The following is a 15,434-nucleotide window of genomic DNA, read 5'->3' as shown; positions in this document are numbered from 1 at the left end:
CTGCCGGGCTGCTTCCTCAATGCGAGGCCAGGTTGTCCTCAGACTGGGAGCCAGAGCAGGGTCCATCGTAGCTTTAGGGTGGCTTCTGAAGGACTTGGGGTTCTGGGGAAACTGAGGCAGCACCTCCCCCAAGTGGGTTCTCTGAGCGTGCCTGCACGTGTGTGCATTGAGGGGCTGCAATCAGGATGGTCCTTTCAATTCCTCAAGTCTGGGGGTTGGGGCCCCTGGGATGGACTTGCTCAAGGTCACCAGCTTGGGCCGGGCAGAGCCAAGTCGCTGAGACCTGGGGGTCTGAGGCCTCTCTGCCCACCTCACCCTGTGTCCCCCCTCACCTCGCTGTTCTTCTCTCCTCCTCTCTCCCCCCATCCACATCTTCTTGTCTTACTGTTTCCCTCCCAGCTTCTCCTTCCTGCCAACATTTACTGTACACTTACTGGATACTTACTGTATGCCAGGTTCTGCGCCCAGCACCTCCTCGGCTCTGCCTGGGTTTATCTTCCAAAGGTTCCCACGATACAGGCATCGTGATTACCCCATTGTGTGGAGGCTAAAACTGAGGTCCAGAGATGCGCAGTCACTTGTCCCAGGGGACCCAGCCTGTGCCCCAACAACCATCTGTCCAGGGGCTCAGAGTCCATCCTGGTAGTTCTCAGTGCTGGAAGATGAATAGCCACCCAGGAAACTCAAAATCAAACGTGGCCCACTGCTGTGCCCCCCAGCCAGAGAGCAGCTCTTGGCCCCACCGGGTAGAGCCCTGGCCCGGCTGGCTGCATCCCCAGGGAGAAGCTGACTCTGCCTCCCAGAAGGTTGAAGAGCGTGGGTGTGGACGGCCTGGACACCCGGGAGGACTGAAGACGCTGCACGGCAGTGTGGGAGATGTTTTATTGGCTTTCACTTTCCTCAGGGAGCCAGCGGCTCCCCTAGCAGGTCCCCACGGTGGAGAAGAGTGAGCTGGGAGGGATGGGTGTTTACTTCGTTTCAAAGAGATCTACGTATCTACAGAGAGAATGGAGACCAGAAAGGAAGTGGGAAATTGAATCAGAACAGCCACAGCACGGGCCAGCTCTGGGCCCTCACCCCCACCCCCCCCAGCCCCCCCCCCACGCTGACGCATCAGAAACAGACTTCACAGGATGCACAGAGGAAGCCAGAGGTGTGGGCGGGCCCGGGGGGCCGGGGCTGCGAGAGACCTCAAGGGTGAACGCCACTGGCCTATCCAAACCAGGCAGGGGAGAAAGTAAGAGGAGGAAAACTGAAAATATAACAATTATGTCTTCGCCAGCCATTCCGACGCCTCTGGAAACTGGTGATTTTGTTTTTGAGTAAGGGCAAGACGTGTCCTGCGCAGGCCACCCCTCAGCTCAGGGAAGGCCACTGCCCTGCAAAGCCTTGTCTTTGAGGACGGTGCCTTCCCTGGGCAGAGAGGGGCTGCCCCGGCCCTGGGGCTCCATGGCAGGGCCCAGAAGGAGAGGGAGAGCCCCAGCGAGGGAAGGGGGCTCCTGGGGCCAGGTTGCTGAGAGGAAATAGTTGCCTCTTTCTGGGTAAGGAAGAGCTGCCTTCCTGACAGCTGGTGTCCCGGGGTTTGGGGCATTTCTCTGGGGTAGCCACTGACGTCATTTCCTTAGCAGCAGGAGAGCGGGTGAAAATTCCCAGGAGACCTCAGCCTGGGTGGGCGTGGTTGGGGGAGGGTGGGCTCAGATGAGGTCTTCAGATGGCAGCAGTAGGCTCCAGCTGCTTGGGGTCCACCAGGAGCTGGGACAGGCCTCCTAGGTCCTGCTGAGAAGCAGGTAGGGGAGGTGACCTGCAGCTCTGTCTCCCTTGGAGATCTCAGTTCCTGTTGAGACCCAGAGCCTGAAGACCTCTGTCCTCAGGGTCTCTCTGTGACCAGCCCCTCATCACACAAGATGGGGAGACTGAGGCCCAGGGGTGGGAAGGGTCAGCCAAGTTTCATGGGGAACTTGGGGGTTTTCAAGCCCTGGGCCACGGCTCTGCCCAACCTAACGAGCCCCGGGCTGCCTCCGTGCACTGCCGCTTGCTGGCCCTGTTTCTGACTGAGCACTGGGTCTATACGTTTCGGCGTTGCCTCTCCCACGACAGGTGGGCTGCGACATGGCCTCTCCCTCTCCCCATGCCTCCCTCTTCCCCTAAAAAGCCGGTCAGGGCTGAGCATCCCAAAGGCCCTGCTGCCCCTAAAAGTCTCCCTTCTAGGGGGCAACCTGTCCATCTGCAGGGGGCTCAGCACAATGTGTCTCAGCCTGGGCAGATATTTGGCACTTGAACCCTGGAGAGTGTGTGTGTGAGAGGGAGAGACAGGTAGGGGAGAGAGAGAGAGAGGGAAAAATAGAGGAAGACAGAGAGGCCAGAGTTCAGGGTGGAGGGGCAGAATCCTTGGTCTGCAATTGCCAGGGAGGGCCTTGCTGCAGGGCCCTGGGCCTCACTGAGGTCATCCCTTCCTTGAGCAGGTGAGAAGGCTGAGACTCAGGGAGGGGGTGACACATGGAGACCTCCTGGGATGGCCAAGTTGTCGGGTCTGAGACGGAAGCATCAGGAGTATTGGTGGCCTCCGTGCCTCAGAGGCCTGGTGCATGCCTGGCCGGCTGTATGGTCACCTGGTCCTTCCAGCCCCAGGCCCAAGCTGTGCCTCCCCCCAGGACACATTTGTGTTCAGTGAGCCTTATCCCTGCCGCGAGCCTGGGGGCTCCCCAAGCCTGGGCCTCCCCTGAGGACAGGGATTTGAGGAGGGCTCAGCCAAGCCCCACTTGAGGCCTGGGGCCAGGTGGGTATGCCACAGGAATCCCCCCTTGGTCTCAGGACCTTCCAGGCCAGGATCCCGGGGGCGGGCCCGGGTCACACGTCGGTGCTGATGCTGCGGCTCCGGGCGAAGGCCTCCCGCATGGCCGAGAGGCGGTTGGGGTTGAGCGCCTGCAGGCCCCCGAATCCCCCCGCGGGCAGCTCCACGTCCTCCTGGCTCACGCTCTTGTAGAGCACGCGCTCCCCGCCGTTCAGCACGTCCTCTTCCTCCTCCGGCGGCTCCTGCAGGAAGAAGGCGGGGGGCTCGCAGTGGGAGCAGCTGCGGCACAGGGCACGGGCCTGCGGAGACTTCTGGCTGAAGGAGGTGGAGGCAGTGGGGTAGAGCGCCGGCCCGTTGGTCAGCACCAGGTTGCGGTTGGAGTGCAGTGGGGGCAGGTGTGAGTGAACGGCGAAGTCCGGCTCCTCCTCGTCCTCCTCTGACTCGTCCTTCTTGCAGCAGTAGTACTGCGGGCAGAGGGACGGTGACCGTGTGGCCGCCCGCTCCCACCCCAGAACCCACACGCGAGAAAGGCTACCCCTGACTGGGGAGGGGAGACAGGCACAGCGTGAGTGGGGTGGCCCAAGCCCAGGCCTGACACCTCAGCTGTTTAACCAGTGCTATGGGTCTGGCTCAGGCCAGGCATGGTGCTGAGCACTTCACGATGATCCACTCATCTCTTCCTCCCAGCAACGTGCAGGTGTGACTGTTATCTCATTTTGCAGGTGGGGAGACTGAAGCATGGAGGCGTTCGCAGCCCCACATCAGCAGAGCCGGGGGTCATAGGCACTGGCAGCTGCCCCGATGGCTCCCCATCATCTCTCAGAGAGACATGGGGACCCTGGATGGCCCTGGAGTGCAGGTGGGAAGGGAGTGCTTACTGCGGCACCTGCTCTGGGTAGCTGGTGCCCTTGGCTAAGTCCCTTCCCATCTCTGAGCCTCATTAAAAGCTCTGGGTGAGGGGAGTCAGGCACGTCTTACTGAACCCCATGGTAGGGTCCTGGCTGCCTTCTGTTGTGCGTCTTCTCTGCCACAGGGCTTTCCCACTTCCCAGGCCGTGACCCTTGTGGCCTTTACGCGGGGCTCCCTCCCGAGGTAGGGGCACCCTCCGGGCCTCCCCGCCCTGTCCCCTTCCCTGCCACCCGGGAGTACCTGGAGCCGGCAGTAGCACAGAACAGCGATGATGCAGAGCAGAATCACAGTTGCCAAGATGCCCCCGGTGATGACCACGGTCCCGGCTGTCATCCGCCCCCTTCTCCATCAACAGCCTGCAACACACGCCGCCAGCTTTAGAGCATCACGCTTCCTCACCACAAAAGTCACCCGTGCTATTCTAGAGAACTGAGAAGACAAGCCTGACGGGAAAAAAAGCACTCCAGGATGTGCCCGCGAGAAGCAGGGGCTCTGCCTGGGACGGGTTGCAGGAGGAGCCCCAGGCCCTGCTCTGCCTCAGCTGGCCTCTGTCCCTGCCCCTCTCCCAGACTCAGCTTCCACATCTGTAGAAGGTGGACGCTAATAGCCCAGGGTTTTGTGACGCTTTTACAAGCGTGTCTCTCCATGCTCAGCGTAGCACGCTCTCAATGAATGGCGCCCTTCCAGCCTGGCTCCACAAGCTTGCACGTTTTAAAATTTACCCAAATGCAGTCAAGCCGAACATATGGTTTTGTAACCTGCTTCCCTGCATTTTCATCTCACACAGTCACCATTATTCTGTCATATCCTTAAACTTTCTTCTGCAACATAATCTCTAACCCGATTCCATTGTTTCATGTAACCGATCCCTTTTCTTTAAAATGCTTAATTGTGGTAAGGCACACATATAATGTATCATCTTCGCCATTTGTAAACGTGCAATTCAATAGCACGAAGTATATTTCACACTGTTGGGCAACTAATCTCCAGAATTTTTCATCTTGCGAAACTGAAAACCAGCTCCTGCCTGACGTTTGGGTTTCTTACATTAAAGAAATATTTCTAGCAATAATAAGCATCTTTGTAGCTAAGTAATGGGAACTACTTGAACCTGCTTCAGTGGCTTTCAGGATACATTCTTAGAAGTGCGATTTCCAGGCCTAGGGACATGCCCTTTGCAAACTCCTTCTTGCGGAAAACGTCCACCAAACACAATGCAGGGAGGCTGGAGTGATGCTGTCTGTGGCTGCTGCATTCAGCTCATCCCTGTCCTGGGGTGTGCTGATAAACCAGCTCTCAAAGCACCCGGCTGGGAGCATTTGCTGATTTTTGTGGTGTAGATTTTCTTACCATGGCCAGTTGCAGTTCAAGCAAGGTTTGACAAGCAGCTTACAACATTCCTGAATGCTTCACAATCACCTCTCACAAACCAGTGGGAGCTGGCGCCACTTCCCTTCCTCAATTTCCCAAGCCTCATTTTTTTTTTTTTTTTCTTGCTGGGGGATGGGGTGGAGGAAGAGATTGGAGTATTTTAAAGGAAATCATAGAGCATATCACTTTAGCCATAAATACTTCAGTGCAGAATCTGACGGAGGAGGATTTTTAAAAGATTACCCAGCCTACGTTTAGCTTTCTTCTGTCATCTTGGAAATGCCTTTTTTACAGTTGGTTAGTTCAAATCAGGATGTAGTTGCGTTTGGCTCCTTTTGCTCTAGAACAACTCGAAACCCATTCACGCCCTGCACCCCCACGTTGTTTATTAGAGAAACTGGGTTGTTTATCTGACGGAATTTTCCATGCACTGGAACTGGCCGCAATTCCTTGCGTGGCATTGAACATGCTCCTTTATCAGTGTTTCTCCTCTAAACTGGCTTCCTGTTGCATCATTTCCAGGGGCCTGATGTCTGCTGTCCCTCTCATCTTGACGTCACAATCAGCTAATGGGTGCAGCTGCTCTCAGCCCGTTCTCCCGTCGCCAGGTTCCCGTGGGTCCCCCAGACCATTGCTGTAGCATCCTGTGCATGACCTGGATCTGTTACTTCACTGGGAGTTACAAAGTAGTGACTTTCCAAATGTTATCCTTCCTTCCGCGTTTATGAGCCCCAGTTCTTCTTGAAAAAGCTCGAAAGCACATTCCTTTCTCATCTGTGTGGCTACCCTAGCATGTGGCCTGCAGAGGGAAGTCTGAGAGGTTCCATTCCTCCCTTTATCAGGGATCAGAATGAGCTGGTGCCCTGAGGTTTGTGGCTGTGTGTGTGCCGGGAGGATGGAGAACAGGCCAGCCCAGACCTGCACCTCTCAGTGAACCAAAGGCTGCCCCTGTCCCGTTTGCAGGCAAACGGGAGGTCCCTGTTGGTCCCAGCCTGTTGTCTGCCCCAGCTTGCCTTTCTATGTGGAAGCTCGCCCAGTGCAATCTCACTGATTTTTGAAAATATATTTGATGTGTTTCAATCCACTGCAGTCATGATTCTTTTTGATATTCAAATAATCCCACTAGGGAGCAAACTGGGGCCTGGAGAGAAGTGATCTGCCCAGGCCCCAGCACCAGTAAGATGAGGGATCTGGGTCAGGTCAGGGCTGGATCTGCTGCTACCATCCACCTTGGGGCCCCTGCCGCCCTACCCCGACTGCTGAACCCCGTATCTCCTCCACATGAATGTCCTGAATACCACAGCATCTTTGGGGGATCACAGGCTGTGCTGATATCAGGTTTGGGGGTGCTGGCCTAGCCATGGCCCTCTTCTTTGTGCCCTGAGCCAAGAGGCTGGTGGCCACATCTGAGCCCTCTGCTGCTGCCCTTTGGGCCAGTTTACTGGGTTCAGGATGGACGTGCACCCCACACTGGGTCAGCTGGCCTCTCTTGGGTAGAGACATGAGTTCTCAGGCTGTGGCCAGGCTGTAGCCACGGGTGGGGTTTTCAGTCACATGTTGGAGAGGCAGAAGGCGCTGGTCCCCGGAGGGAGCGAGGAAGGCCACAGCTGCGGGAGAGATTCCCGTTGTGGTCCTGACTCAGGTGCCGATCCCTCCCTGACACCCGCAGAGTGACTCCTGCTGTGTGCTTGTCACCTGGAGTGCATTTTTGCTATTTGCACTCAGGTAATTATGGCCCCACTTCATCAATGAGGGCACTCGCACAGCTTGGGAAGGGTTGAGGGAGGTTGAGGCTCATGCCAGAGTGTTGTTTGTGATCATGCAGGGATTAAAATTCAGCACCACCCTCCACTAGGGGCCATGGCTGGGGGCCCACGGCTGGGGCTTACTGATAGCAGTGGGGGCCACGGCTTTCCCATAGGGAGCATGTCCCTGGGTGGAGGGGCTCCCACTGCTGTCAGACTGAGACTGCAGGGACGATGGAGACTGCAGGTGGCCGTGGCTGGGCTGAGGCGCTCCCTCAGGGACAGGTAGTGGGGAGCCATACAGGACACTCAGGCTGGACCCCCAAGTGCCAGCCTGGCTCTGCCTCCAGTTAGCTGCAAGAATGGGCCTTCAATGCCTCCATTCCTCTGCCTCAGTTCCCTCCTCTATAAAACGGGAGACCCCCAGGGGTTATGTGGGACAGCAGCTGCACCATGCTCAGTGCTGTGCTGATGTGGTTAGGATCGCATCCCTCCCCAGGTCTGAGTCCTTCTTCGGGTCCCTGAGGGAGCTGGCCCCGCTCGCTGCAAAGCTCTCTCTCAGGTCTGAGATGCAGCCGGTCCCTGGCTCCACCCGGCTGCAGCTCCTCTGGGCCCAGGTCTCCTCCAGCAGCGAGCAGCCTGGTGGTGTGACGGGAAGGGTGCCGGCTCAGGCCAGGTGCCCAGGGCTGTCAGCAGCCACCCTCCAACACCCGGGCTGGTCCAGCTGGAGCCTCTCAGCCTCGCTCGGCAGATACACGCCCGCCGAGGAGCAGCAACGCCCGAGACGGCGCCAGGTCCCAGGGCCAGGCATGGCCGACAAACACACACTCCGCTGGCAGCTCCACCAACGCCCGGCCTGACATCAGCCCACAGTTCATTCCGAGCAGCTCCCAGCAACACAGCCTCCCTGGGCCCCCACCCTCCTGTCCCCTCTCTGCTCTTGCTGTGCTGCACCCTCTGGGATGCCTATCCCCCCGGGCCTACCACACCATCAAAGCCCAGCATGTGTCCTCCTCCTCCAGGAAGCCTTCCTGAACTTTAACGCACACCACAGAACTTCAAAACTTCAAACGCCAGAGCTGAGAAGGACCACATCCCACCCCTTCATTTAATGAGGGAAGAATATGGACCGCCTGCTGCCCTCCCTGAGTGCTCACCTTCAGCCTCCTCCCTGGGGACTCCAGGACTCTTCTACTCAGTTGTGGCCCAGGTGACACGAGCCTGAGGGGCCTCCGTCCTGCTCTACTCTTGCTGGTGACCTTGGGTCAGAGGCCTCTGCCTGGGTTCAGTTTTCTTATCTGTAAGATGGGTGTGGCAGGGTTTAGACACTGATTCCTCCCGACTCTGGGGGACGTGGAGTTTTAATCGGCCCTGCCAGGAATCCAGATGATTTAGACACCCAACAAAGTCAGGATTACGAAAACGTAAACAAGCATCAAGTGATAAAGCAATAAAGCCAGATGACATCCTCCAAGGGTAGGCAGAGAAGGGGAAGGGCTACAGACACTTTGGCTCCCAAGGATACTTGTGCTCTGAGAAAGCTGAGTGCCTGAGAGAACAGGGGAGGACTTGGGTGCTCAGGGTGGTAATGGATAGGGGAGGAACCAAAGGAAACTTCCTGGAGGAGGAAGTTTCTGAGCCGGGCCGTGAAGGATGGGCTGGGAGAAGGAGAGGACCTGCTGGTGTTGGGAACAGCCCAGGCCAAGCCTTGGAGGCAGAGCCATGCGGGTCAGGCCTAGTGACAGCCTGGTGGAGGCCACTCTGCCGCCTGGTTGTGACTCGGGCCACATCCCTCTTCCAGCTCCCTTGAAGCCTCCGCACTGCCAGCAAAGGCAATTAGGCGAGAATAGCGCTGAATTGTTTATCTGCCCCCTGGGACCATAATTGGTTTTAAAGCTTTATAAATGGCTTTGCTTCCCTGTTCCCACCCCGGGGTTTTTACAGGGACAGGTTGTGAGACGGGGCTCCCCTGTGCGTCCCCCACCCCTGTCCACAGAGTCTGTGGCGAGGGGGCCTGGGCGGGCAACAGTCCCCTTCTGAGGGCCCTGTCTAGTCTCTGCAGTCGGCAGGGAGAGCCAGCTGCGTTTACAAGCTTCAGTTGTCTCCTGCGGCACCGGCACTGAGGAATGAATGGTGTGGAGCTGGGGGTGGGGCAGGAAACACCTGGCAGCAGAGCCAGACACCGGCCTTCACCTGCCTCCCCTGGGAGCCCCCTCCCCACACCCGCCTTTCCCTGGCAGGAGACCCCCTGCTCACCGCCATCTGGGCCACACATCCTGTGCCGAATTTCAGACTCTGCTAGTTTTCTATCCCTCTTGCCACGTCTCCCTCACTTGCCATAAAGCCCACAGGAACGGACCCTCCAGAGCCTATTTATTTTGTGCCCCAGCCCCAGCCCCTGCCACTGCCTTGCATGGTGCAGGGCCCAGGCGACGTTTAATGAAGGCTTCTGTCTGCCTCATTCACCTGAGATGCCCAGCGCTCGTGGCAGGAGCCAGGGAGAAGCCAAGGCCTGCATCCTCGGCACTGGCTCTGCCCTCTGGCTCATCCAGCCCCGCACCTTCCAAACCAACTGGGCCCCAGGACAGGAGAGCCTGGTAAACACACAGACGCCCCGACGGCAGTGCAATTGCACGGGCCCTGCAATCTGACAGCTTCACAAGCGGCCCCTCTAACCAGGTGAGGCGGGTGCCCACCATTTCCAGATGGGGAAACCAAGGCCAGGGCAGAGAAGGCCAACCCTGGGGGCCCAGGGCAGAGCTGGACCTGGTACCCAGGCTCGTTGCCTCATGGTCAGGCTCCTCCCCATGCTGGCGTCTCGTCGAGGGCTTATGGAGACTCCGAGTGCCTTTCCCTCCACAAACACATCTGTCTGGTTACAAAGGCGCTCCCACTACCTGGAAGCCCAAGGGCCCCGGCGTCCTCGATCGAAGGAGAGCAGCCCGCAGAGTTCCTGTCTAGACCTCCTGCACATTTGTTCCTAATTTCATGCTCCACGGGCTCCCAGATGCCGGCGTTCAGTAATAAACAGACGAGGAAGTGCTCGGCTGCCCTGCGCTGCCGTGGTTGGTCTCTGAGACGTTATCCAGAGCCCGGCTGGGAGTGGGCTGGCAGGAGGGAGTCTGGGGGCCTGGAGGGCAGTTCCCCACAGCACCTGGAATGTCTGTCTTCCCAGCTCTATCCCCAGCTCAGCTGCGGGGGGAATGGGGGCAGTGAATCAGATCCCTGCCCACTATAGGTTCTGAGGGTCTTGCGGTCTGTCTAGGAGGCAGAAAATGCCCATAGCAGGGGGACTGGTGCTGCCAGGTTTGGCACGGAGTGGGGACCTGGTGTTCGGAAAACTTGCCTGTGCCCAGGGTTTGCCCCCGTGGTTGCCTGGATTCCTTGAGGGGCCCCCAGAAAGAGCACAGGGACCACGCCATTTTGCTGGCCATTTCTGAGGTTTCACGGATTTCCAGAAGCTCCCCACAGACCACAGCTGGAGAGCCCCCTGGGGTCAGTACCATGGAGGGGCCCTTAGGGTCTGTGGTTCACTGCCTAGCAGGAGTGTGTTTGGCACAAAAGTGCAAATGGTGATGCCTGGGGGTCTCTGTGCTCTTGAAGAATGGAAGCCATTTCCACGTTGGGCCAGCTGGAGCTGAGCAGTTGGGTGGGAGTGATGCAGGGGTGGGATGTCATGGGGAGCAACGGGTCCCTGCCTTTCTCAGGACTGTCATTCAACCATGTCGGGGGTCGTAAGAACCAGCGTGACCTCAGCCAGGCATCGCGGGACTCTGTACATTCATCTCATTTCACCCTGGGACCCCCCAGCACAGGTGGCTTTCCCAGGTGGTGGCGTGAACTGAGGCAAGAGTGGTTCAGCCACTGTCCAGAGCCCACTCCCCAGGCCATCGGGGAAGCAGGGGGTCTGACACATCTCTGCAAGGAGATGACCTGACCCATATTTTCCAGGGAGTAAACTGAGGCCAGAAGAGTGAGAAGATCCACTGAGCAACGGAAAACCCGACTGGACAGACGCCTAACCTTGCCTTTCAAGGAGTCTTGTTGAAGCTCAAAGCCCATCCCTGTCTGGAATCCAAGCCACAGAGGCCAGTCTCAAGACCAGTTTCAGCTGACCCGTGACCAGGGTGACCCAGGGCTGGAGCCCTGCCTGGCCCACCATGGGCATGGTGTGGAGCTGAGAAGGGGAGTCGAAGGGTGCTGTGGACCAGGAGGAGAGGAGCTGGAGCCAACGCCAAAGCTGTGGATGGCTGGGAGGCCCTGGAGCCATAATCAGGAAGCAAGAAGCTGAAAGGAGGAGGTGATTGCCCTCCCTGACCTGGTCCCCAGGAAATCACTGTCTGCCAACCTCAGGAACCACAGGGTGGGACAGGGAGTGTCAGGATCAGGCCTCCTGGCCTCTGTCATGGGGCTGTGCCAAAGCCTCCTGGGGGCTCCCTGGTCCTCAGGGGTCACTGCTTCCTCTGACCCAGTGGGCAGGGTCTAGCCTTCAGTGCAGTTAGAGACTGAGTCAGGTGGAGCTGAGAGAGCCCCTGCCAGGAAGGTGTGGGAGGAGAGGGGCCCTGACTGAGGGCTGCCTGGCTGCTCCCTGGGCCTCCTGGAGATGAGTGGCTGGGACTCCTGGGCTGGAGCTCTGGGTAGTCTGAGGGAGGTGGGGCACTCAGACCATCATCCCAAGAGTCAGGCCTGCCTCAAACTTCAGCTTCTGCCTACTCTAGCTGACCCTACTTTCTCAGGCTAGAGTCCCTGAGGCTCTTTCCTGGGATCTCCCTGGGAGCCCCTGGAGCAGAGAGAGGGAAAGGAGACAGAGAAAAGGAAACGGTGATGGGGGAATGGGAGACGAGCCTGGGAGGGGAGGGGAAGGTGGGAGCCCAGTGCTCGCCAGGACCTCACTGCTGCCATCTGCCCAGGAGGCCAGGAGTGGCCATGGAGGCAAAGGTGAGAAATGCCCACACCCTGAGCGTGAGGTCGGGCAATGGGGAAGCTGGTGGCACTCCCTGCTTTGGCACCAGGGAATCGCAGACTCTGCTCAAAACCCGCTGACCAGTCCCAGCCCCTTTCTGCTGAGACCGAGTCAGAGATGGTGGGAGATGGGGGCACCACTGGCCCTGTCGGGCAGAGCAGCAGGCAGTGCCATGGAGGGCTCAGATAGATCATGCTGGCAGGAGGCCTGGCCTGTAGGGCCCTTCTGTCAGGCAGGCTACCACGCTACTTAAGGACCTTGAACAGAAAGATTTGGGGGAATAACTTGGAAAAATAAAGCTTGAGTTGCGGCTGCTGCTGTCAGGCCTGGAGTTGCCACCTCTGGCTCCAGGTTCTGCTTGCCCAGAGGAGGGAACACCTGGGCTGTATGGCCCAAGGAGGTGGGATCCCAACTCTGGGGTGGGGGTGGGCTCAGTGTTACAGAAGAATCTAGCATGCTGAGGGATCTAGCATGCTGGGGGATCCAGCATGTGGAGGGATTTAGCATGTTGAGAGATCTAGTGTGCTGAGAGATCTAGAATGCTGAAGGATCCAGCTTGTTAAGAGATCTAGCATGCTGAAGGATCTACCATGTCGAGGGATCTAGCATGCTGAGGGATCTAGCATGTTGACAAATCTAGCGTGTTGAGGGATCTAGCATGCTGAGGGATCTAGCATGCTGAAGGATCTAGCATGTTGAGGGATCTAGCATGTTGAGAGATCTAGCATGCTGAAGGACCTAGCGTGTTGAAGGATCTAGCATGTTGAAGGATTTAACATGTTGAGGGTCTAGCAGGTTGAGAGATCTAGCATGTTGAGGAATCTAGCATGCTTAATGATCTAGCATGTTGAGAGATCTAGCATGCTGAAGGATCTAGCATGTTGAGGGATCTAGTATGCTGAAGGATCTAGCAGGTTGAGATATCTAGCATGTTGAGGGATCTAGCATGTTGAAGGATCTAGTGTTCTGAAGGATTTAGCCTGTTAAAGGTCTAACATGTTGAGGGATCTAGCACACTGAAAGATCTAGCATGTTGAGAGATCTAGTGTGTTGAGGGATCTAGCATAATGAAAGATCTATCATGTTAAGGAATCTGGCATGTTAAGAGATCTAGCATGTTAAGGGGTCTAGCATGCTGAAGGATCTAGCATGTTCGGAGCTCTAACATATTGAGGGATCTAGCATGTTGAGAGATCTACCGTGCTGAGGGATCTAGCATGTTGAAGGATCTAGTGTGTTAAGGGTCTAGCATGTTGAGGGATCTATCATGCTGAGGATCTAGCATGTTGAGAGATCTAGCATGCTGAAGGATCTAGCACGTTGAGGGATCTAGCATGTTGAGATATCTAGTGTGTTGAGGGATTTAGCATGCTGAAGGATCTATCATGTTAAGGGATCTAGCATGTTAAGGGATCTAGCATGCTGAAGGATCCAGTATGTTGAGTGATCTAACATGGTGAGAGATCTAGCATGCTGAAAGATCTAGCATGTTGAGGGATCTAGCATGTTGAGATATCTAGTGTGTTGAGGGATTTAGCATGCTGAAGGATCTATCATGTTAAGCGATCTAGCAAGTTGAGAGATCTAGCATGTTAAGGGATCTAGCATGCTGAAGAATCTAGCATGTTGAGGGTCTAGCATATTGAGGGATCTAGCATGTTTAGGGATCTAGCATGTTGAAGGATCTAGCATTAGTATGTTGAAGGATCTAGCATGTTGAGGGATCTAACATGTTGAACAATCTGGCATGTTGAAGGATCCAGCACTAGTATGCTGAAAGATCTAGCATGTTGAGAGATCTAGCATGTTGAAGGATCTAGCACTAGTATGTTGAAGGATCTAGTATGTTGAGGGATCCAGCACTAGCATGCTGAAAGATCTAGCATGTTGAGGGATCTAGCACGTTGAAGAATCTAGCATGCTGAGGGATCTAGCATGTCGAGGGTCTAGCATGTTGAGAGATCTAGTGTGTTTAGGGATCTAGCATGCTGAAGCATCTAGCACTAGCATGTTGAAGGATCTAGCATGTTGAGGGATTTAGCAGGTTGAAGGATCTAGCATGCTGAGGGATCTAGTGTGTTGAGGGATCTAGTATGTTGTAGGATCTAGTGTGTTGAGGGATCTAGCATGTTGAAGGATCTAGCACGTTGAGGGATCTAGCATGTTGAATGATCTAGTGTATTGAGGGATCTAGCAGGTTGAAAGATCTACTGTGTTGAGGGATCTAGCAGGTTGAAAGATCTAGCATGCTGAGGGATCTAGCATATTGAGGGATCTGGCATGCTGCTGACCCACTCACTGTGCAGTTGGGTGGCTGTGTTCACCAGAGAGGGGGCCTTGCCCAGGGTCACTGGGCACATCTGCTGCAGAGTGAGACACAGGCCAGTCACCCTGAATGGTCATGGGCACCAAGTTGTTGGTAGGGGGGATGGGAGGAGGGCAAAGGACTCGATTTCTGGATGCTGAGCTCAGCAGCCTCTCCCAAAAACCCCTGCTCTCCTGCTCTGACTACCTCGTGGTCTGAAATATTTATGCACATCCCTGAAGAAGCTTGTGGTTCAGGCCCATCTCTCTGTCAGGCCCTACAACTGTTGACATTGATGATTTCAACACAGCAGAGAAACCTGCTCTTCAACAAGCAGAATGCTCAGCAATACCCTCGGGACCTGGGAAATCACGTGAGCTGGGGCTCCTGCCCATGCCATCCTGTGCTGCCCCACTGGGGTTCCTGAACCGTAAGTCTGAACAGGTCGCTGCCTCACTCAAACACCCTGCATGGCTCCCCATACCTCTCAGTAATAATAAGCACAGGATCCTGTGCCAAGCACCACTATCTCTGTGCCAGGAGGGCATGGCACCCTTCACCAACATCTCCTTTAATTGCTGGGACAGCCAAGGCAAGGATTATTATTATGCTCATTTTGCAAGCAAGGAAACAAGAGAGCCAAGGAGCCTAGTGTGGGGAGAGAAAAGCACAACGTCACATGGTGAAGGGTGAGGGCTCCAGGGGTGAACATGGTGTGCCACATAAAATCTGATGTCTCTCCTTTTCCTTCCATCCCCACCCTCAGCTTGCCTGTAGGGACGGCGTAAACTCACCCACTTCCCTGCATCAAACCTAAGCCCCATGAAGGCAAGAACCTGGTTTCCCACTGCAGTCCTCCGGCCACCAGGGGGCGGCACAGTGCACGCACACAGTAGGGCGGCGTTGGCACTGATTCCAATGCATTGAGGGCCGCTGGACACACTTGCACTGCAGGCCCTGAGTTGGCTGGGCTCCTGCCCCCGTGACTCCCACCCTCACCTAGCTGATCCCCAGTGTTTCCCAGGGGGCGGTAACAGCAGCACAGAGCTGTAGGCCAGGCCAGGACTCCAGGCCGCCAGGAGAAGGCAGATGAGATGCATCAAGAACTTTCTGGGCTGCGGTTTCCTGATCTCCAGGCCGTGGGTCAGGAAGTGGGGGGTGGGACGGTGGGGCTTGAAAACTCCGGGCAAGTCCCAGCTCAGCTGCTGATGGGGCAGGTTTTTTCTCTCCCTTAAAAATAACAACGTGCAGAAGTTGGGTTTGTAAAACCCTCTCTGCTGCTGGACTTAAGTTTCCTTCCTTCCTTCCTTCCTTCCTTCCTTCCTTCCTTCCTTCCTTCCTTCCTTCCGC

The 15,434-nt window shown here is 56.3% G+C and overlaps 1 protein-coding gene across 2 annotated transcripts in view; it reads right to left on the bottom strand.

Moving 5' to 3' along the window:
* Positions 1-864: 864 nt before the first annotated feature.
* The window catches only part of FAM163B (family with sequence similarity 163 member B), a 34,117-nt gene continuing 19,547 nt past the window's right edge, over positions 865-15,434 (bottom strand). The window contains exons 2-4 of one of the 2 annotated variants that reach the window (XM_023189016.1): positions 7,974-8,114; positions 3,941-4,056; positions 865-3,255 (exon numbers count right to left, since the gene is read on the bottom strand). In XM_023189016.1, coding sequence (XP_023044784.1) covers positions 2,848-3,255; positions 3,941-4,033 — 501 coding nt within the window. In that variant the 5' untranslated portion in view covers positions 4,034-4,056; positions 7,974-8,114 and the 3' untranslated portion in view covers positions 865-2,847. The remainder of the gene's footprint in view (positions 3,256-3,940; positions 4,057-7,973; positions 8,115-15,434) is intronic. The other variant, XM_023189017.1, reaches the window with a different exon arrangement.

This window comes from Piliocolobus tephrosceles, chromosome 14, assembly GCF_002776525.5.
Source record: "Piliocolobus tephrosceles isolate RC106 chromosome 14, ASM277652v3, whole genome shotgun sequence".
In the NCBI taxonomy this organism is placed as follows: Eukaryota; Metazoa; Chordata; class Mammalia; order Primates; family Cercopithecidae; genus Piliocolobus; species Piliocolobus tephrosceles.
Note: the sequence above shows the minus strand (reverse complement) of the source record. Positions and strands in the feature narration are given on the sequence as shown.